At 33.1% G+C, this 25,006-nt stretch overlaps 1 protein-coding gene across 2 annotated transcripts in view; it reads left to right on the forward strand.

Annotated features, from left to right (window-relative positions):
- LOC123707839 (tyrosine-protein phosphatase non-receptor type 9-like) overlaps window positions 1–25,006 on the forward strand; it is a 36,944-nt gene that overhangs the window by 8,652 nt on the left and 3,286 nt on the right. For both annotated transcript variants that reach the window (XM_045658198.1, XM_045658197.1), the window contains 10 exons: window positions 13,189–13,397; window positions 16,515–16,627; window positions 17,406–17,523; window positions 18,584–18,657; window positions 21,037–21,223; window positions 21,619–21,782; window positions 23,076–23,305; window positions 24,011–24,147; window positions 24,355–24,431; window positions 24,553–24,710. In XM_045658198.1, coding sequence (XP_045514154.1) covers window positions 13,189–13,397; window positions 16,515–16,627; window positions 17,406–17,523; window positions 18,584–18,657; window positions 21,037–21,223; window positions 21,619–21,782; window positions 23,076–23,305; window positions 24,011–24,147; window positions 24,355–24,431; window positions 24,553–24,710 — 1,467 coding nt within the window. The remainder of the gene's footprint in view (window positions 1–13,188; window positions 13,398–16,514; window positions 16,628–17,405; window positions 17,524–18,583; window positions 18,658–21,036; window positions 21,224–21,618; window positions 21,783–23,075; window positions 23,306–24,010; window positions 24,148–24,354; window positions 24,432–24,552; window positions 24,711–25,006) is intronic.

The following is a 25,006-nucleotide window of genomic DNA, read 5'->3' on the forward strand; positions in this document are numbered from 1 at the left end:
TATGTATTATCATTGGAAATATATCTTAGAACATATCTCGCGCCGATATCATTTGAAGAAAAAAATTTTATTGCACCCTTAAATATTATATAGAAATACATATGTCTAAGTCGTTAACAACTATTTACATATCATTATAATTACGTTTGAAAGTTTTAATAACTTAAAACTTTAACTAAATTCGCAATTAACTTAAAAATATACATGACAATTCTAGTCAATATTTACTTGAATTCAATTCCGCTGGGGCTGCGCCAAGTGTCTTCTCTTAGTAAAAAAGGAATGTCCTCTATTACTGTTTTTTTTTCGGCCAATTCCTTGTTCAATACTGATTTCGAAACGGTTTTCACATGTCACCATTATGAATGTGAAATCCTGAAAGTGTAATATTTTAACTTTTTTGTACTATTTTTTATTTATTCACAATTCCTCGCATTTATTAAAAAACAAATAACAGAACACAACAAAAATATAAGGGATACAACGGTTAGCCTTATCGCTAACAAGCGATCTCTTCCAGGCAACCCTAATAAGGGAAAGAATTAAAAAAATAAATATGATGTGTAAATCTTATAAAAAAATTATAGATATTTAATGTAAAATGATACAAAAAATATTAATAAAACAAACTAAAAAGCTAAATTTGCGGATTCATGAATTACAATGCAATACAAAAGAATAAGAAACACAAGTCAAGACTGAGCAGGATGGGATATGGTAGATATGGTTAAGTAATGTTTATGCAGAAGAGTTTTAAAAGATGTTAGGGAGGTAGCCAATCGTATGGAGTCGGGCAGCCTATTCCACAACAAAATAACGGCGGAGATTCTAAACGAAAATTAAACGGCATTGTTATTTTTAAAAACATATAAAAAATATTTTACATGTACATGAATAGTAAATGTACATAAATAGTATAGATCAAAAATTTTATTGCCAACTGCCGTATGACATTTGAATAATATGTGACCGTGTTATTAGTACTAGGGCTTTGCAGCATATTGGTATATAAATTACCCACTTTTTGTGTATAGAACAAAAAGCGGTTGAAGGGTTGAAAATCTTGCCAGTGATAACTGAAAATTCGTAGCCATTTCGTAGAGGGGTGGGCGGATGCGACCCGTAGCAGCCGCCCGCCGTTCACCATTTACGTCAGTCGATCTCGCGCAACGCGCCCGAGCGCTCGTGTGCTAAACTTTACCGGAAATAAGTAAAAATGTTATAATTACGTTTAACACCTACGTGTTGGCATTATAGTGGATATTGGATTACAAAAACATAGGATTTGGATGACTCTTGTGATGAATGTGCTTTCTTGTTTAACCTGTTTAATAAGTGTTTGAACACTGCGATTGTTGTTGATGTGTTCCGTTTATATATTTTGAAATCGATCGATAAGCCAACAGCGGATTACATGGCTACGCTTAAATTAAGGTAAAGTGTATTTATAACATCTTACCTAGTTCCGTAAAATAATTCGCCGAGCAAAGAGGGAAGCGCTCGTGGTCCATGTCGCAATACCAGATGTAAATTTCCTCATATAGATAACATAAATGTTGGAAATGTATATCTTGGATGAAAACTGTTAATTGAAACAGCATACAAAGTTATTAAGAAACAACACATTTTATATTACATATATATTACAATTACATGGATGGTAAAGTCTCAATCAACATCTTAAACACCATAATGTCGTTCTAACTAATTATTTTTATGATTTCTCTGTATCTAATAATTTTAAAATAATATAAAAGAAACATCAATGTGTAGATCACGTGTCATGGCATGTACTAAGTACCCAAAACGGAAGTATCGCCTTGTACGTCACCGAATCGTCTCTCCTTTGGCAATGTCAATGGAAAAATAAATGTGCTATAAAACATAAAAAACGTGTTTTATAGGTAATGCAGCCGATAAGCAATAAAATTAATTTAAGACGTTAAGGGTTGACAGTATCAAAATAAAATTCATAAGTGTTCTTTTCATAGGTACTATACGTATACCATACATTTAATAATGGTTTTAGCGGATTGCAGGTAACCGTATTTTTTTTCTTTTTTTACTCAGAAATTCAAGCATGAATTCGCTAAACCCGTGGCTTACTACAATACTAAAAGTGAACTAGTTTAAAAAATGCAATAATATATTTATCTCGATTCATAAACCGTAACAAAATTATGCAGAGAGGTCGGCATATCCATGTAAAATCGAATTTCGTGGCCATCGCAGCAAACGAACTTTTCCATACAAACATGACTTAAACAACAAATAAAAGTTTAGATAAATAGATACTGGAAGACCCAGAGATATTAGACCTATTTAACATATCTTGTCAAGTATGAAGCAAAAGCCAAGGGCGTATGATTGCCAATTTTTCACTAGTCTATTATCTGCTCGGTCGGACAGCGGCGTAATTACATCATTAGATGGGCTTTCCGTGCTGTGTAGATTAACCTAGAAACTCTGAGCATCACTTTAAAGACAACATTTATCTTATAGAACGTTTCCTTGTACGTATATTGATATTATACGCTTTATTTGCGCCATACCACACCTGATAATTGGATAATTCATTAAAAATTCCAAATAAAAGTCCTCCTTTAGACATTCTCAATGTCTGCCCAATATACATAATATGTCTAACGACGAGGTTATTAACTAATAATTACAATTTCAGTTAAATAGTTTTGTTTAAAGTCCTGGAGTTTATGTGACGCAGCGCGCTGCATGCAGTGTAGTGCTATCGACAATTTAAAAAAAAACAAATTCAAACCAAAAAGTATTCATTATACGTTTATAAATACTCAGAATTTCTCTACTGTAAGCGCCAGCAAAATATAGTTGAAGTCATGCATTAGCTATGCGATTAGGTTATAGGTCCTGTTTCTAGATCCCGACTATAAAAACAGCATTAAAATTGGAATCATACTTTTTATTGACATAATATACTAGATTTCTAGAAATCTTATCGTGACATTTGACGCTGCGCAAAAAATATAACGCAGTTAAAAGGGCAAGTTGCCCTTTTTAAATGGCAATAAAATTTATCTACGTAATCATAAAATTGATTCTGGGTAGACGTGCGGCTCGTCGTATGATAAACGTAATTCTACTTAAAATGAAACATTAAGGTTTTTAGAGTATTTATCGGGTGGGCAAAGCATCTGTTAGCAAACTAGCATTATTATTATATATCGATCGTTACAAATTCATTCAAGCCTCCTGTTTGCCTTCTACGAAATAAATACTTAGTTAATTATACATTGCAACCGGGGCTCAATCACGCATTGACACTTAGCCACGTGCCAAGTGGGACTGCCAGATGCCGACTAGACGGTTAATGATGTCTCAACCAATTTATTCATAAATTCTCTTCGGGATTACATTTATTGTTTTTAATTGTACTGGATTTTAAATTCAGATTTTTATTCAGCTCTTGGAAAAATATTAAGTGAGAATAATGTAAATCGGAGTTGTTGAAGTCTAAAAACAGAAAAGATTTTCTCGGTGGAAAACGATAGACTATATTATAGAATTTAATGGGCCCTCAGTCATGAGAACATAATGGCTTTACGAGAAGTTCGAATTAATGAAACGAATAGACTATAGAGTTGTCGTGTTTACAATTTTTTATAGTCATGCGAATGTATAAAATTCTTGATAGTTTACACATTGTTGAGGCTGGCGTGGGTGAGTGAACCAGTCTCTCCGAACAAGGCTGGGGTGCCCCTCGCTAATTCCGCCGCATTTTATTGGTTGATTTTACCACCTGTGTCTCTCAATGAGTTTCAGAACTCGTTATTCTGACATCATAGCCAATATTGATCACTCTCGATAACATTCCGGAGCTGCGAAGTAAATTGATATTCAACATTTGTTGTATCTATAACGAGTCGATTTGAAACCGTTTAGAACGAAAAATATTAGCGTGGATGGTTCTCGGTATATTAATTATCACATTGTTTACGTCGTCTAACTTGTTTTGTATGATGTTTTGCAATGATTCACAATATAAATGCGTAGTAAAATCTTGACATAATTTTACTTATCTTACGATATTTTCTATTTTTATAATTTTCAATTGTTTTATTTCTGTTAGGACCGTTAACAGTTTCTATCGTTTTTAGTCAGTAAGATCTTTATTGAATATATTTGTAGCATAGTATTGTCTTTTGTTAAAATAGCTTTTACACATTAAGAAAAACATTTTTTGAACGGATTAAGTATTATTATTAAATGTATGTATTGTATTATTATTATTGTAATATGTATTATTATTAAAAAACTTATATTTATTTACATAATTCTAAATTTTTTCCGACGTTTCGCGTGCTTTTCAGCGTGCGTGGTCACGGTGACTGAGACAAAAGGTGTTAAATGTCAAAAGAATCACAGCTGCAGAGAAAGTTGTTTTATCTGTATTTATTGCCCCGAAGTTGATATCGACTAAAAGATGACGGATTTTTGCAAAAATGACTCACGGTATCCTCTGTTTTCGCAGATTGTTTGTCTTCGGGTTTTAATTTGGATATTATTGGATCCCAGGTGTTTGATAATTTTAGGCCGTCTTCTCTATTGAAATTGGGGTGTTTCTTTTTATTTCAATGGCTTCGCGTACCAATCTAGGGAATAATCTTTTTTCTTTCGCAAGTACTTTCGGTTGGTCAAAGCGTATGTCATGATTAGGCCTATCTAGTGTGTGTTCACAGACTGCTCATTTTGTGTGTCGTCTATGTCTTATGTCTGCAATGTGCTCTTTGAGTCTGCTGGATATATTTCGTTTAGTTTGCCCTATGTAAGACAGGCCACAGTCGCAATCCAGTTTGTATATACCTGCATCTTGCAACGGGGTGTTACTTTTGATTGGTCTTAGGAATTGCTGAATCTTCTTGTGCGGCTTGAAAATTGTATTTTTTTTGTCTTGAACTGTTTGTGTCTTGTTTTTGTTTCTGTGATGCAGCCGGGGGATGCGCAGCTTGTTTCGGTGTAGCACCTGTTTTACATGCTGCATGCTCGAGGTGGGCAGCATCACAAAGACGTTGGGCTCTCTGGAACAAACATTTACCGACAGAAAATATAAATACTCTTTGTAACATGTTTGCATATTGCTGGGGAAAAGGATTACACTTCCAAAATGTGTTCAAATAAAAGTGGATCGAGGCGACCGAAAATTATCTGTGATAAGCAATATGATAATTTAACGTATAGATATATATTTCACAATCTATAGTATGTGGGAAAGATCCGCCACTGTTTACATGTATCAAATCGGTTCACCTTGAAGTCACGTGTGACTCAGCGTTGCGCAGAACCTTTTTAAGGCCATCTTTGTTGCGTGACGGACTATTTTTAAGTAGTACTGCAGTTTTACGTGAGCTAAGAGAATCCAGGAGTTTTAAAATTAACTTAATCTTAATTCTTAATAAAATACATGTTAATATGATTAGCAAGTCTTTGTGCGAGTGAATTATCTATTTAATTTACCCTAAATCTGTACAACTGGATTATATTGTATGTAACGCCTTATAAGGATGAGATAACAATGGTTCGACATGATATTAATAATCGATTACGATTGTGATTAATGATTTAATTGCCTTCGCAACTTTATTTTATTTTAAGTACAAAAAACACAACACAAGTAAAGAAAACACAAAATACGCTTTACACAATATTTTTAACATTTTAATACGTCCTTCATTAAGTTTTATTCTTCATGTCATCTTCATTTTCAAAACAATAGAGTATAAGGAAAATTTATTAGTTTCTTTTGTTTAAATACTTAATAATGACCATGATTATAGATAATTGTCGTTTTACACGTCCCCTGTTTATTAGTGGCATCATTAATCTTCTTTAATACGTTAGTGGTAACTCCTACACCTCCGTTAGTTATAATTAAAATTATTGGTTCATGCTTGCAGATACTCAAGAAATGTATATGAAGTTATAGCATTTTGACGTGCCTATGCAATTTTAATATTGCTAATGCTGCTATTTTTTGAATAGTGGATATTAATATAGCCTATATTACTCAGAGATAATGTAGCATTCTAAAAGTGAAATATTTTTTGAAATCGGTGTAGTAGTTTTTGAAATTATTTGGAAACGAAAAAAAAATTCATTTGCAACATTGTGTTAAACTTTTCCTCTTTATAATATTAGTATGCAGTATCGCATAAATAGAATTTAAATTTTTAATATTTTTTATTTAATATTGATACTCTTCAAGTATTACTGCCTAAAATTAATTGATAATTCAATTGGGCTGTTAATGCAGACAGGGTTTCTGTCCTTAATATATGATACCTCGGATACGCATGTTTTCATAGATTTCAATTATTGGAAAAATCTGATTAAATCGATATCTCACACGTGCATCCATCATTGTGCTACATCTATTGTGGTTTCGCATTAGAACTAGGATGCTCTATATCTCTGACAGATTCACGGCTATCCATTCTGTTTAAAACACTGTTACTTCAAACCCTGCTGCGAGTATATATTTCTTGATTAGATTTATCACAGTGGGAAATATTTTAATAACACATTTTACTATGGAAAACATTCATATTATAAATTGCTATAGGAATCTATCACCGGTTTCAGACGAGACCTTTCCATGTACATTCGGGATGATTAATATCCGCTAGGAGAAGGTCGTATATGTTGTGACGTCACCTCCGCTAGGTCTACTTCCGGTCGCCATACGTGCTCTTATTAGCATACAGTATACGAAAATGAATACAACGTAGAATTCATAAATGCTAACATGTATTCTTCAAACTATAATACACTATTCGAAGTATGTATAAACTAAAGAAAAAGTTATATTCGGCATATACATGGAAGCAAATTTTGATACATCTTGAATAGTTTATTTAATGTTATTTGTATTTAATTTTCGAACTTGAAATATATACGTGTAAATGTTCTTTGCAACGAGTAATGCGGTAAATTGTTGCGTTCAAAGCTTTTATTTATGCTCGCCTTGTGACTTCACTTCCGGCGGAATTATAATGTATTATGTCATAGAATGTAATGTAAAACATTATTCCATTCATTTATTGCTTACACTTTGCCAAACTTCTATTTATCCTGAATAATACTAATATATTTATCATATAGATTTTATTTCCAAGACAATATTTCCCCTTTATAATGTCTAAAGAGACCCCTTTATGTGTGTATAATATGCTTTTTAATTTATTTTATTAAATCTCAGTAACCAGAATGATGTCAAATTATTGTTAGAAAGCATAAATTCACGCTTATCACGTAGCCTAAATTCTCAAATACGTAATTTAGATGACGCTTATCTAAGTAATATCAATACAGGAAGCTTCGAGTTTAACAGTTTTTTTTTGAAATTCTGTCGATCGGTTATTATTGCAGTTATTTATTCGAGTTAACGTCCCATAAAATTCTACGACTCTTTTGAATTGGTAGCTCGCTCGTAAATATTTGTCTCTTACAGATAACCGCCACGACATATATTTTTGGCCGGTTGTGATTTTGGATTGATTTTATTTTATATTTATTGCATTCAGTAGTGTATGTTATATTAATAATCTATATAATCATTTAATATTTTTTTAAATTATTTTATCGGCACCAGCGATCCTTTTATAAATAAACCCAAGGTAAATGTATTATACACATTATAAAGGTTCATTCAAATTTTATAAATAGATACTGAATGCAACTAGATGCGTGTGATAGGAATTAGATGTCGCACCTGGCTGCTTAGATGGCAGCTGCGCGTACGCTTGTCATTTCTTTATACAAACACTCCCTAATTATTACGAGTTTGTACCGCAGTATAATATAGTTTACTTTAGGAGCTCGCCCCAACTACTTATTTTAATATACGATTTGGCTCTTTTCCATGTAGAACGAAGTTGATCTGTGTCGGCTTTTCTATGAATTACACGTTTAATATCTGGGTTAGGCAATGAAATAGATTTAATTATAGGTGCGCAGTTATAGGTCTTGTTGTTATTTCGCATGTTTTGTTCTGTCGTTTAACCGTGTTAACGGGTTACACTCTGTTGAACTTGCTGTGTGCCCTCAGAACTGCGGCTGTCGACGTCAAATGAGGATGGAATGACTGACCTACATAACAAGTCAGCGGGGACGCCTGGGCCACAGCCAACTCTGTAACTACTTTTTATTTCGATAAAGAAAGTGCATGCTTGTGTACCATTTTAGATATTCGATCTCTTCATTGTTCATGTAGATACGTAGTTGATGACGAGTTGCTTTTGTTATACTGTAATAACACAAGTATTTTTGGCATAGGCTTTGTAAATTACCATTGGTAGTCATATTTCACCTTGTTACAAACATGTCTCTAAAGAAATATCCCAATCAATAGTTATACATTGGCCTCGTCAGGTACCTAGGTATGTAATAGCCTTTCGTGACAGCAAACAATGGTAGATAGAGCTAGTACATAATCACAAAAATACACAACGTGTGGGATATTTCTGCTTGTTCAAGGCAATGTCGATATTGGAATATCCCCAGAGAATTTAATAGATGTCTCTGTGACGTCATTGAATTTTAATTTCAATTTTTTTCAATAGAACTTATTCTTGTTTGAACGTAATGTGTTGTTTCATGGAGTCTAATTTCAGTATCAATTATGTGCTTTCTTTACTTAAAATGAATGAATGAATGATTTCTTCTTTAATATTTTTTATAGTCTAAAATCCGTAGGTAATTTTCTCATGTTTACTGCACCTCATTGGTTATGCTTCCATCGACCTCTCAACCCTTTGTAGGAATATGTCCCTCGCTAACCATTCTTATTAAATATACTTGCAGCTAGTATATATTAGACATATTACTATTGTTATAAAATAATTTACTAAGTATTGTATTGATTGTTTAATTAGTACAGATTTAGTTCTACTAAATAGTTACCTATCGGACATTAGATCCGATATCTCTAGTACTGTATAATTACTATTGAGTCTAACCTATGTGCCTTGCTACCCAAAGCCACGTGTCATATACTGAAATATATATCGATTCAACGTTTAGGGCCAAACAAAAAAAACCCTGCCAAAGGTTGAAAAACGTCCTTAATTAATTTTAAATGAGGACACGTGTCTAACATTGAACATGTGTCCCTTATTTTGTGATAGGGATTGGATTAATTATGTATGTAATGGGGACAACCTTGATGAACGAGGATATATACGTAAGTACGTACATAATATAACAATATAATTGTACCAAGCGATCAACTAGAGTATCCTAATGTATATTTTAAGCACAAATCAATACTGGTATTTTTATATCATTAGTGTCATATATTAGAGATTATTGGAATATATATATTACTAATCATCATCATTCAATACTAGTACATTAAAAAGATTTTGTGTTTTAATAAATAAATAATATTTGTTATTTCTAATACTTTAAGTATATAACGATTATTTTTGGCCTAGTGTTTCAGAGTCTAATATAACATTAATTGGAGACATTCAGCGCTGTATTTAGAGTCACTGCGTCTCATTTAGTCGGTGAATACGTTCCATTTACTACGTGAAAACGATGTCCTTTGAGTCAGACTTCAATAACAAGCACCTTATTAAACTTGAACTAAGTCTTGAAGGAAATTATTTGACAGTCTGATTTGGTATGACTTATTTTCAAACGCAAGTCTATTTAAAAAACCTATTTAATAAATACTCAATATATTTGTTGTCTAGATTCTCTAGAACAACTAATATGTCACTCGATTAATTATGTTTTTTTATTTTTTTATGTAATAGGAGGCAAACGGGCAGGAGGCTAAACTGATGTCAAGTGATACCGCCGCCCATGGACACTTACTTTGTCAGAAGGCTCGCAAGTGTGTTGCCGGCTTTTCAAAGATTGGTACGCTCTTTTATTGAAGGACCCTAAGTCGAATTGGTTCTGAAATACTTCAGTGGGCAGCTGGTTCCACGTAACGGTGATGCGCGACAAAAATTGTCTTAGAAAACGCTCAGTTGTGGAATGACGGACGTCGAGGTGATACGGATGGTATTTTGTATTCTGCCTTGATACGATAATGAAACTCAACTGCAGGTATTACACCAAACAACTCCTCTGAACACTCTCTATGGTAAATGCGGTAGAAGACCCTACATCTATACGTAACAAGGGATCAAGCCGCATGGAATTGACTGATCGTCGACGATTCGAATCGCTATTCGTTAAATACGGCCAAGCGGAAGTACCTGGTACTGGGAAGCTCCTTAGGTCAAAACAGTACATCATGTGGGGCCGAATTTTTGCTTTATAAAGTTGCAGGCCTTGCGTCTCGCCTTGCTGAGCACACCAAGCTCTTTGGAGGCTAATTTAGCCTTCCCTTCCAAATAACCCCGAAACTGAACGTTGTAAGAGAGTTGATAGAATCGATGGAAACCTGACATCATAAACGCAAAAAGCAAAGTTATATAAAAGAATTGCCCGTGTTCTCAACTCTCGTGAAAACAATAAGCTCGCATCTAGTAATTTGATTGTTAGCGGAGACGCTGAGTCAAGAACTCAGCCTTCATATTTATCTCGGCCTCTCAACTCCACACTCGCCCTAATTCGCAGAATAACTTTAACATTGTTGTCACTCATGTCGACCTTCTTATAAGACATATCTCTACCTTGAAGGCCTCTTTATTTTCTCTCGTCTCTCCTAAATACGTCAGAAAGTTTTCAAAGAGCGAGTTCATTTTAATTGTACCCGTAAACAATCCTTAGACTGCAGAATTGAATACTAGGAATTCCACAACTAATCCGTTCCAACAATATTGACTGGCTATTATTATATTTCGACAAATTTTCTAATTTGATTATTGAGAGTTATCCTGATTCTATTTTGTCTTACCGTACTAAATCCATTTAAAAGCGTAGACGAATTAGGCAAAGCTTTAAATACCAGGCGACGTCTGGACTGAGATGTATTGAAAAGCTATATTAATATTGTTGGTTGACGTCACAGGTCTAGACTGCGGAACGACGATGTACCAGGAGTTAATAGACATTTTATGTACAACATAATTAACATTAGGCTGCAGCTTTAAAACAAATACACTTTTTTTTTGTTTTTCACGCGCATGTTACACTCTAAAATTTCGTTTTAACGACGCATGTAATGGTTTAAACAACTCAGTGCAGAAAATTCTACACTACCTTTGTAAACAATGTTGAAGTGCGTCTGTTAATAACTATTATAAAGAAATAATAATTCTTTCGGAAAAGAAAGTACTGCTTAATAAATGGATGATTAGCAGGGGGTTATTTGCGTTTCGTACGTAGACTTCCTCTGACTGATCTTACCTGATATGAATATTTTGAGCTTGAAAGGGCAATGACCTCGCACCCCTAGCTTTCTTGTAAACCCGTCTGGGCTCACCCTAAAGTTCTCCGGGAACATTCCATTTATTGACCTTGCGTAGATCGTATACATATAAAACTGTATATATGCCAAAAGATCAGAAGCGAAAAGAAATGAACATTTGACTTTGGGTCTCGATAAATGAGGAAAGAACTTTTTTTATGAAGAAACTGAAATCGAATGGATTTTATTTTATCGGAATTTTACTTTACAGTACCGAGTTGGTAAATTGTCATTTAAAGAAAACACTTTTTTAACCGGATTAAAGCTATTTGTATTATAAACTTATAATTATTTACATAATTTTAAATTAATTTTTTTCCGATTTTTTTTCAAGCACGCTGTAAAGCACGCGAAACGTTGGTGTTAAAGCTATGTTAACAAAAAACAATACTAAATTGTCAATTGTTACATTTATTTCCTTAAATAGTGTTTAAGTTAATGGTAAATGAATGCCCTGCTTTTTGTCAAATAAAATTACATTTACCCAAATTAAGGTACAAATTCCTTCCATTATAGGTCACAGCGATTGAGTTGTCAATAAAAGACTCATTTTAATTATGACTATTTCAAGTATCCCAAACAAGTTCACTTTCATTACTTAATTCTTTCTTCAACGACTTGAATGGACCGAGTTCCTTTTAATCCCTTTAATATCTACGCTTATATTTTTTAAGTATCACCAAAAAAAATGAGGCAATAGTCCTATTAAATTTCTAACATATATCTAATAACAATTTAAACGCATATCCCATAGGAGGAATTGAATAAGAAATCTTATTAAATAATCTGATTTAAATTGGATAATTAAGGTACGTCAATCAACGTAATATGAACGAGTTATCCTAAAACCAGGGTATATTTTCCGTGGGATATATTGTTAGCTAAAATTATTATAAAGCATATTATTAGCTATAATTTAGTAGACTAGACTAGAAGCTAGTAATTTATTTTACCTATGAAAATTTTTAAAAGTTTCCAATGGAAGACTAGCCAAAAATGTTTGAATTTATTTTCAATAGATACATAGACAATAATAATTTCGACATAGACCGATGTAACATTTTTAAAGAAATGTAAATGTCTAGTCAATACATACTCATATAAGCAATAAAGATATGCCCATTTATAGTACGACTTCTATATTTACTTTTTGTTTTGCACATATAAAATATAAATATTTTTGTTACAGCTAGTAGAGGTAGATATTGTGCACTCTGTATACAGGCTAGACACGAGACCGACATTACTAATTGCCCTATTTTAAAGACAATAGCTTGGCACGCTTGCGAGTTAAAGCTATTGCCATTTTTGTGCCCATTCAATCTTTTTTCTGAACTAAAAATAGGACGCGCCTTTAAGTAGGTTCAATAGAAAATCGCCGTCTAGTTTCTATTGACTTCCTTGAAAAAGTGGCGGAGCCGCCGTCGAGCTGGTTTCATTTAGATAAATATTCATATTATGTAGTTACATTTCAACAATTTATGGTTCAGAACTGGATGTACTATCGCGTAAAATATAGTTTCATTATCATTTATAAAAGTGTAATATTCTTCCTTATCCAAGTTACAATAAGAAAGAAGCACGTAATGTTTATCCCCGAAACTCTAACATGAACGGAAGCCAAATTTTGTTCCTCCACACAAGTCTTAATTCCTCTTTCATCGTGTTTTCCCAACAAATATGTTACGTGGTAGTCATATCACTATATTCATGGCCCTAAAGATCTGACATGAACAAGATTTCAAAAGCAATGTTTGGTCACGAAAATGTAATAATTTTTATTGTTCCAGGGCGGATATCCGGCTAAGTTAAAGAAAGTGTTGATCGTAACAGCTCCACTGTGGTTCAAAGCGCCGTTTCGCATACTACGGCTATTCGTACGTGAGAAGCTACGTGAGCGCGTGCATACAGTGAGTGCGCCTCAGTTGGGTGCCCACGTGCCAAGGGCCAGCTTGCCCAAACAGCTTGGTGGACAGCTCGAGCCCGATCACGCAGCTTGGTTGGTAATCATCATATATGATACTTTTAAGGCAAATAATTTGATACCATAACAATAATTGATGATTACAAGTGATCTCCTATTTAATTCCAATTCGACCAACGTTCGTTTACGGGACAGAATATTGAATTAAAGCTCAATTACGTAATGCATGATTTAAAAGGTTAAAAAAAATATAAAATACATTAACTCAAGATTTTAATGGCATTTTTTATATATTGGCACTAACACTAACATTTTATTTATGGTTTTATTGTCATGTTTCACCGATCATAATTCTTAATAGGGAAGTAGGTAGAACTTTATTTTCTAAGACATTCTGGTACACTGTATCAGAAAATTGTAATTCCGATAGTTAGAAATAAACTTAAATTATAGATAGATGGAAAGTTTATAAAGGTTTCAACTTACGACCTTAATAATAATAATAAAATCCCGTTTAATTTCCAATCATTACAAAAATAAAATATACAGCTTAGACTTGTTATATATGCATTTATATTTTTTAGAGTTTTAGTAGGCTCACTAAGTATTTTGTTGATAGATTTTCGTTGTTTCTTTTTAGATGTGCAAGCAACGCAAACGTAATGATGCTAACTTATAAATTAAAAGTTGAATATCTTTTGTTTTCAGTTGATGATTGTTGATCTCGAGGTTTTTAAAGTACGACTATATATCGTATGTCCATAATCGCTTAAGTTGCGCTTTGAACTATGGTCTACCTTTTTTCCCCTGTTAAAGCGTATAGGCTCTAACTAAGCGGTAATCACATCTGTATTCAAAGCCATGCTTCTACGTTTCTAATCCTCTTCTGTTGATTTGATAGTAGAGGAACAGGAGCAGAGACAGATCCATTTTTTTGTTCTTTCGGACTTAAAGTCGGACACAAACTGACAATTATGAAAAAGGATTCATAATTGTCAGTTTGTGTCCATACTCGTATTGAATTGGTTTCTCTCCTGTATCATTTCTGTTTTCGTAGCCAAATTTTCTCAAAACAAAATTATGTCTGTCTTCTGTTATCAGATGTTCGACTTTTGTTTTAAAGTCACCGATAACAAATATGTTATCTCCTGCCTAGCTTGTGAGCTACCTGAAGAGTTTCATAGAATGAGCACTTACGACCTTAGCTCTTCCAAATTGTGTACCGTGGAGTTTACGATCGAATCACACGATCAATAACACGTTGCCAATCGAGGAACCCATCTACCTGTTTCAAGTATTCGAACTATACTTTAATAATATGTAAATGTCCATGTAATACGATAAATTTTATAAATTATCTTTAAACAAGGCAAATATAATGAGGTCACAAAAAATACGAGGTTCAGTAAAATTTCATGTAAAAATAATTGCTTTCTTAAAATTTCTAGACGTAATTCTCATTGTTAAACGGGAATTCTATTTCGCCCAAGTGTACTCGAATTAATCATGTATTTTGTATTGTACTGTTTCACTTGATAACTACGTGTGCTTTGGCTGTGGATAGTGGAGAACTTAATTTGTTAATTAAACTTGAATGTCTCATTGGCCCTTAGATGAGAATGTAAATCAAAAAACTAAACACTATACTAGACATGCTGTTGACAAATTGCATTAATCGAAACGCGCCGTGGATTGTATCTATAGAATCTCTATCGAGTTTGATTTTCAGCGCAACATTAGTAATCAGTGTGCCTGTCCCGTACTGGACTTTACGGTGTATGCTCTGTTACGGTCTTTGTTATGTATGCAAAATACCAGTCGTTATTGATACGAATCGAATTTAGAAAAGAATGACGTTCCAAGAAAGTAAATTAATTGACAAGATAGTGATGAAGACAAAACTCAGCTAAGACTAATAAGCGAAGTCAAGACTAATAAAGTGAATTGAAAAACTAGAAAATAAACATTACAAAACTTACTTACTTAAAAAAGTTTTTTATTGCATTTAGTCTACTAAAAAGCAAAATACCTATATAAATTGATCTCAGTTGTGCAATAATAAATACAATAGGTTGATAACATATCAGATAAGAAATCATGACCTAGTATTTTAACGGTATTTGAATTTTAGATTTCATGTATCTGTCGAAGCCAAAATATGTATACTAATTTAATTATTACTGACTAGAAGATATTATTTGTGACTGATGATTCTCTTACCACGCATTAGATTTATTGGCGTATTCTATTATTCTGTGAGAAAAAATATAAAGTTTATTTATATTTACATATACGATATTGCAATAAAAAACTAGTCTATATATATTATAATTTATTTCAACTGGTTGACGTAATAGTTTTGATGCTACAGGAAACCTTAGAAAAGTGCATGGTTCTCATCTCACGCCGGACTTATAGCTAAAATAAAATTTACCCTCATACCCGTTTTGATCCTCTTAAACCGTTTAAACGTTTGGATTTAGTTATTTGTGACACTCAGTTTATTTTAATAATATTTAATTTATCGCAATTAGGTTAAAAATTATGTAACAAAAATACTAGTACAAAGTCTGTTTTGAACTTAATTGATAGGTTTTTGTTTCTACCAACTTCAGTTGTCACATTTGTTTAACTAAATGAGCCTCATTGAACTTAACTCATTAGTCTCTTTTCATCACAACGTAAACACAATTTGAAAGACAGAGACGGAAGACTAGTTTAGTGAGAATAATGCAATCCAGATTTTTATGAATAATGGTGATTTTAACCTTTCATATTAAACCTATGTTCTTTTAATGTAAGCTTGACCGTGATTCTAAACAAAGAAGTTTTGCGTTATAACACCAAACGAATTGGATAGATCGTCCATTACCAAGCATTTGGTTTCTTGATTTGGTAACAAATATAGTTTTTAATTAAATTATATATATTACTTGCACTATATAACTAAATACAGATCATTTATATGTATATCTGTGACGCATTTGCATTGTTTTTTCTATATATTACACTTGATCGTTCACTGTAAGAAAGCTGAAGCTTGTATGTCTTAGTATGTACTTGCCAAGAAATATAATAAGCAGTGTCTGTAATAATATACTTGACTTCGCTTTTATAACGTATTGTATTGTGAATGTCGGACATTTAATACATGTTTTTATTAAATAAATTATTTTGTATAATTATTTACAGGTTAGAGCATTGCAGAAATTGTTATACGAATAATCTTCAAAACTCAAAATTGGACGGCGTTATCGACGAGTATGTGATCAGTAATCACATTCCGCCTGTCAAACCGCAAAATGGTAATAATTACACGATATTGTTTAATCAAAACTGCGGCTTTTGTATATGCCTCTGTAACACCACAATGTCTGCAACATGGATGTCTTGATTTCGATTGCTGGCGAACAAGTAATTCGAGGAAACTCACAAGGAATTATGAACATAAAGTATTTGTGTGCCACGCGCTTTGAGTTAAATGTAAAGTTAATCAATACAGGATGTTAAAATGTGTTTTTAGTTTATTTTTGTTCGCATGTCGAAAATTTTAGTATTTTCGTTTTTATTTAATGGTTCTTTAAGGCATTCTTATGTCACACAGTTTACAGTCTATAAAAATAGAAAAATGTGAAGCGTAGCAAATACTTCATAGAAACTCTAGTCAACAGATCAAAACGTAAATGCTTTAACTTGCTCAAGTCTCTTAAGGCCGGTCTGTAATAGCTTTAAGCATTCCAAAAGGTAGTCACAATTATCTTCGGTCCGTCATATACGTCGTTGAACTGTAACCGTCCCGTCTGTAAGACAGACAAGACTCGGTCTCAGCCTACCAGAGGCGACAAACTAAGAATTATATACTAGGCTAGGCTGGCTAAGTTAGGAATGACTTTACTCACAATGGACCAAATGAACGTCTAAGTGCAAAAATTTAGTCCACACTACAAACATACACTTACATTATAAAGCTTGCGGGTAGTAATGCGGGTGCGGGTGAAACTGCAGGGTTCCAAATTGTCTGCACAAAAATCTCCACACCATTCTAAACATCAAGACTGGTATCTAAGTAATATCCGTTTGCAGGTATGATAGAGGAGGCGGGTCGGGACATGACGAGTGATCGTGTGTCGCGGCACACAGAAGCCGACATAATGCATATCAGCGGCGACCTTCCCTACACGTGCGATCCTACGCCATTAAGGTATTGTATCACTCACGAAACTCATACCTCTTCCTGTACCGGCCAGTTGCTGGATTTCTGCTGCAGCAGATCCCTCTACGCTCGGTCGATTCAGCGGTATCTGGGCAAGCCTACTGGCATAGTGGACCAGCCAATGCAGTAATACATATTTTACTGCGTGTACTTGGCATATTCTACCCAATTTACCACCCAGTGTGTTCAGAGTTGTTCGGAGAATACCTGCAGCTGAGTGTCATCATCGGACGTTGATTCAGAATAGGAAATTCCGCCCGTAAACCTCGCCGTCCGTCGTACCAAAACTGAGCTTTTTCAAGACAGATTTTGCTACGCACCACCACTATGTGGAACCAGCTGCCCACCAATGTATCTCCGAACCAATTCGACTTAGGGTCCCTCAAAAAATAGCGTACGAATTCTTAAAAGGTTAGCAATGCACTTGCGAGACCCCTGTAATATAAAACAAAAACTAGCTGTCCTAAATTGAGAATATATGGTTGATATCTATGGGTAAGTTGATAGCATAGAAGCAGAATCTACGATTTTAAATATTGACGTAAGTTCGGTATGATTTATTCTGTTGCTCGCTAAGGAATCATTATATTTTAATTATCCTAAAAGTACGACAATTCACTCCCGAATCCTGAGGCATTGAGTGTTCATGGGCGGATGTATCACTTAACATCGGCCTTCTACCCGTTTGCTACGTTTCCATATTTCAATAAAAATCTTAGGAAATCAGTCTCGTAAAAAATTTGGTCTCGAACACGATGTGTTTCGGACACAGACTTATGTCCATATTCGTATCTATGACTTCATACGGAACAATGGTAAGAAATAGGTGAGATTTTAAAACAAGACTCCCGTATGTCAAAGTCCAACACGTTTTTGACCTACGGAACTTAGAAGTCTCGTTTCTGAATCTTAAGATTAGTACCGAATAGTAAAAAAGTAGTGCTAAAACATGAATGCCCCATTCGAGTTATTTATATGACCCATTTAATTAATATAAAAAAGTATTTATTTAATTATATATGGTGTAATTTTAAATATGTGTTTACAGACACACACACGGCTACAATGACGACAAAGTAAATCATATTAACTCCGGAGATGAAGATGATTTAGATTTAATAAGTAAGTGATTGATTTTATATGAGTTCTTTAAAGCTTAATTAGGGTATATAATATTTGTAACAACAATGAAAGGCTATTTGACAAGATTTTAACAATCATTTCAGAATATTTAGTAGATACTATAGATATAACCTATACAAATTGTTATTTTTAATTCTGTTCTGGGTTAAAATTTAACGCTCATAATGACAGGATAAATGACGTCTCGCCCACATAATTAAACGTCAAGCAAAGCTTTGTAACGTGTTCATCATTTCTATATTCCCAAATACATATATTTTGTATTTCGATCAAAATCAGTCTTCGACGAAATGAAACTAAAGACTTAGGATTTGACTGACGAAGACATTATTTACAAGCAAGCTCGTCATCGTCGATTCGATTAATAACCATTTAGTGTCAGGCGACCTATGTATAATTTTTTTTAATTATGGTATTTTGCTAAATTAATGATTTTTTACTTGTAAAAAAAGATTGTACTTGACAAGATTCAAGAATAAATCATTTGCAACACTAAATTTAAAAATAAAGTGGTAACAAATTAATGAAAAATAAACCTAGAAGGCACCCGTGAATTAAAATCCAGACCAGTGAATCCTACTACGACTACATTAATTTATCAACTACACAAAGTCCTTTATTAAAAAAGATTTTCGATGTATTTTGACCCAGACGTCGAATTTTCTGAGGTCACTTAAATTATTCTATAGGTCACTTATAATAAGTAGTTCGTATCCTAAACGTTTTTACACAAAGACTCACTTACATTATTATCCATATTTTTTCATGGCAAATAGCGTTAAAAACTTTTATGTAGCCATTTAAAAAAGAAATTTTGACATAAACTGTCAGTCACCGTATTTTTTAATTTGTTTACAAATATTTAGGTCGTCGAATTTATAGTTATGACTCTTGATTCAAAATCAGCTGGTACGTACTAATACGTAATGTGTAATTGTATGTCTCGGTACGCGATGCTCAATAATATTGGTAAATGAGTTAATATATTGTGACATTGGATAGTAAGATGTAGATTAATGAAAAAAAATTAATTCAATCACTTAACGTTTTAGTTTTTTATGAATAAATATTTCGCCATTCTTATGAGTTTTTCTCATAAAAACTCGAACATTTTGCTTAAATTTTGTCTGTTCAGTTGTTCTGTGTGTTGAAAAAAAAATAAAGAGATAGATAAAAGCGTACAATTTGGAATGTAGGAATCTCATATTCAATAGTTCTCATCTTTACATTTAAACATATAACCTATATGTTAAGACTATCACACTGATTTGTAAAAGAACATTTTAAATGGACGGAATATTGTTTTTATTTATGAATGATGTGGTTTGCAACAGATGTAATTTTCTTAGTTTATGGATAAAACTTTCTCTTTGTTAGATGTTGATGTATTGAATTTGTGGGTATATATAATGTTATTAGGGGAATAGTACGCCTGGTCCTGTGACCAGTTATTTCTTACTAAATGTAGATAGTTGTTGGTACACATATCTTGTGTTTACACATTAATCAGTACGTAGATATAGATTATATTAAAATTTTATCGTCAAATTTTAATGCTTGTTGTATTTTATGAAGTAGTGATTACGTAAACACATTGTGGATAACGTGAGTCGAATACAAAAACAATATTGAATAACTTACGAGAGCGAACAATGTGTATTATCGGATTTATATTGCTTTTAGAAATATCCTATTATTCGAGTATGTATTTTAGTTTCAAATGAAGTAATACCCGTAATGCTTGTGATTTTTATAGAAGAGATTTGTACAGTTGTATAATAATACTTTATAGATATAAAAAAATATATTACATTATTAACACAATGGCGTTTATTGCAGCACGTGTAACAGTCGTGATCAATGTGTGTTGTGCAATTTTTATATTCATGAAGTTTTATTTATTTCTATTTTTAAATATACTTTTATTGTTTTAGTAAAAATCTTAGTTTACATGTTTTGCAATTTAAATTTAATTTAACAAAATTATATATGAATTTTCTTATACATAGAAGGTAACTAAACAATGTTCCAATAAATCCGAAGTTTGCTAGCATTTAGGAGTCACGAGTATGTTGGTATCGTAACAAAAAAATTACATCCAGGAAGAAAGAAATAAATAAAAGAAAATACAATAACAGGATATTTAGGGATAATAAAGTGCACAACACAGGGAATTCTAGTGTGTCTCTTTCTTTTGTGTACAGTAAAGTACAGTTAACATATGTAACAAATTTTACGATTTCTACATAACACAAATTTATAATTATAACATTTGCGGTATTTGTTCGTTTTAGTGGGTTATACTCTTAATACTCCAGATTTTTTATATACATATTGAATCTCTATATTTGTTTGCAGCCCGTGGGACATGGTCATCCGGCGAAGCGTCCCCCGGTCTATCGGACGAGGAGTGCGGTGGCGGTGGGGCGGGGGAAACACCCGTAGCGTTGCTCGCACGCGTACGCCAGCTCGGAAGACGCGGTCTAGTTTCCGAGTATGAAGAAATACGGGCCAGGCCGCCGCATGGGACCTTTCATCACGCAAAGTAATATTTTTATTTACTTTTTAAAAGGGCAAAATAGGGATTTGTTTCGTCTATCAACTTATTTGTACCTATGTTGCATTGCAACTTTGAATCATAGTTTTACAGGCACCTGAAATTGCCAATTAGTCCAATAATTTTTAATTATAATTCTGTCGTTATTGCTAATACATTAAATAGATTGGAGGATAGTGAAATCCTTTTGGTACTCGGCATAACAATATTGATTAAATTTAGTTTTGATCAAATTCCCTATAGAAGTCTCTTTGCGTAGATGTAAAATGTCCATGCTTAGCTTAAAGGTGTTCAAGCATATAAGAAATTCATTTGAACATCTCCAGTAATTGAAAATTGTTGGTGACCAAATCTTCTAACTCCCATCTTCATATTCCTTCCAGATTGCCAAGTAATCTAGTCAAGAACCGCTACACAGATGTATTGTGTTATGATCATTCGCGGGTGGTTTTATCTCAGACAGATACAGACGACGCTACTACAGATTACATCAACGCTAACTACGTGGATGGATACAAACAGAAAAATGCCTTTATTTGTACGCAAGGTGAGTTTTGTATGATTTCATATTTCTTAATTTGATACAATCTGCGACTACTTTCATTTACAGTTCTTTTACGAATATGTATGGTTTGCGTATATATATATATTTATTTTACGTATAAATATTGGTCTAACTACTTCGTATTTATGCTATATTATGAAGTAATCTAAGTATGGCCATACTGATTTGAACTGTTTGATCATTGTAAATATTTGGAATTGTTGTGTTATGTATAAACCTATTACACACATTGTTTTTATCTATGGGTGATTCAAACCGATGTACTTTTATTACTTTATAAAATTTTCTCTGTCAGTGGTAGTTTTTTTTAATACTTTCTTATTCTATTTATAAATGTTTTATTATTTACATTAATCTTGTTATTTCGGGTACGAAAGGGTAATTGGTCTAACTACTTCGTATGTATGCTTTTACTAGTTTTATTCTATAGTATTGTCTTTGGTTAACATAGCTTTTACACATTGAAAAGAAAACAATTTTTTAACCGGATTAAAGCTATTTGTATTATTATAAAGTTTAGTTTAAAGTAGTTTTATCCTGTTTATTTTACTAATTTAATTTTGTTGATTAACCATAGCGCTTTTAAAATCAATTATGTTTTACAAAACAAAGTAAATGACGAAGTAAGAGAAGAAGACCTACAGTGTCTTTATCCGAAAGTCTTGATATTGCAATTCATTTTTCTTTTAAAAGCTTAGTAGAAAGTTTCGAGTCTATTTTAGGAGCTCGAAATAATTTAGCCGTTGACGTCACGAGTGCCATACCTTTGACGAATTCAGGGAAACGGTGAAAAGTTTGTAAATTTCCGCGTAAGCCATTGTTTATTGTTGGCTTGGCACGTTGCCATGTAATACACGACCCCTATTTCGCGGAACGTTTAAAATTACAACCGTAAAATAACGTGGGCCGCAGGTTTAATAGTAGGCGTCCATCAAGGCGATTATACATTTAAATACTTTGTTATTTACGTAACAACGGCGTAATCTGTCAATATAAAAGTTTATTTTTAGATATTCGATTTTCAAACATTCTGTAATCATGACAATATTATGAATTTGTCGTCTCAGTCTTTTTGCATTACGGTATTTCACTACGGTAAATCCACTTCTGGATTCGATTGTGTAAATTAAAAACACTGTTGAAACACAATGAACTGAATTGTCTTGTAAAAAACCACGTTGAACTCCTTCAACTCAATTTTCCTTTGATATCAAAGTCAGCAAAATAAGGCACAGTAAAGGTTACAAGGAGTTTCATTTTATTTCTTTTATTTAGGTCCCCTTCCAAAAACATTCGGTGACTTCTGGCGTATGGTCTGGGAACAGGGCAGTCTTGTGATCGTAATGACCACTCGTGCTGTGGAACGTGGGCGAGTAAAATGCGGTCAGTACTGGCCGGCTACGTTTGGCACTCGCGCAGTACACGGGGGTTTTGCGGTTACAACCGAGTATATAGAACAGGAGGACGATTATACTATATCGCATTTGTTACTTACTGATTTACGGGTGAGTTTTATATTTTAATTGAATTCTTAATTGGTATATTATATATTGTCATTTATATATTAACATTTCTGTAACCAAAAATATGTGCGTGCACACCGATACATGAAAACTATTTACGGCGAAAGATCAATTTAAGAACAATTTTTGTTTCTGCGAATTATGAATAATTTACCTTCTAATATTGTTAGTATTACATTTTTTAAAGCAAAATTCAACCGTCCGAGTAGATAAAAAATACGTTACGGCTAAAAACTCGTATAGGAATGGTTTGTTTCTAATGTAATACTAAATAATACTATAATAAATACGAAATAATTCGTTAAAACACAAAATATATATGTAATATATAGGTACTTCTTATTTGCTTTAAACCGTATTGAAGAGATGGCTGTTGAATTTATCAATATTCTAATTAAGGTAGACTTATCGCAAATTCAAGATTTGTCCTAAATATCTGTCGACAAATGCAAACTTTGTCGTAACAATGGTTTGAGTAACCCTCACTCTATTAGACCACGCCAACAACACATAATTATTATAAAATAGTATCGCTATATATTTCTTTGAATTTGAAATAGTATCGTTAGATATTATATTTATTAAACTTGGAAACATTGCATACATATCTCGTTCGAACAATCTACCAAACTGCTTGCAATTAATATACATATACTTTACTAAACCAGTACATTGTTACATTTGTAGACGGAAGAATCGAGGAGTATATGGCACGGTCAATACACGCGATGGCCTGATTACGGTGTACCAGGCGGCGGTCGAGCTCAACCAGTATTAAGGTTTTTAAACCTCGTACGAAGAGCACAGCACCGCGCTATAGCCGAGTAAGTAAAATTGGTCCTTCGATCCGGAAGTCGAAGATTATTAAACTCTTTAAATATATGTAGGATCACCTATGTGCTAGTTCCTTATGCTAACTATCATGGTTAGTTGACACAAGTAATTCAAACTCTTCTGAAATAACTGGAACGAATTTATGAAAAAGATCAACATTTCAATTATAGTAATCTCATAATAATTTTCATTTTCAGGTTAGGAGATGCCTGGGCGGGACATAGTAGGGGGCCTCCCATAGTTGTGCATTGTTCAGCGGGTATTGGACGAACAGGTATGTCATTAAAAAAAAATAGATTTTCTCTACCTTTTGCGGCTCTTTAAATTTCCAGGCTTTTGTTATTTTTCTGATATGTCATAGTCCAAAAGAATAATATTTCCATGATATTTTCAAGGTACATTCCTAACTCTGGATGTATGTACGTCCCGACTGTCTGCGGAGGGTGTAGCGGACGTACGTGGTACGGTGGAGCGTATTCGTGCGCAACGAGCGCATTCTATTCAAATGCCCGACCAATACGTCTTCTGCCATCTAGCGCTAATTGAGTACGCTGTAAGTAGTTCAAAATGTTAATTTCTGATTAGTAAAACTATTTATCAATTTAATACTTCTTAAAAAGATGGATACTCTCAGCTAACCAAATTAAAAAATTACCATACTCGATTTTTAGTTGAACCAAATATTTTCAATTCCAAATATGTAGATTTTTACATTTTATAACTCATTCTCAAGGTTATACAATTATATAACATGGTAGTATATACAAATATCATAATTTTATTTAAAAGTAATTTTTATTATATACGCTATGAGAGAGAAGTGTAGTACTACTAGTACTACGCGTGAAG

This window comes from Pieris brassicae, chromosome 3, assembly GCF_905147105.1.
Source record: "Pieris brassicae chromosome 3, ilPieBrab1.1, whole genome shotgun sequence".
NCBI classification, from domain to species: domain Eukaryota; kingdom Metazoa; phylum Arthropoda; class Insecta; order Lepidoptera; family Pieridae; genus Pieris; species Pieris brassicae.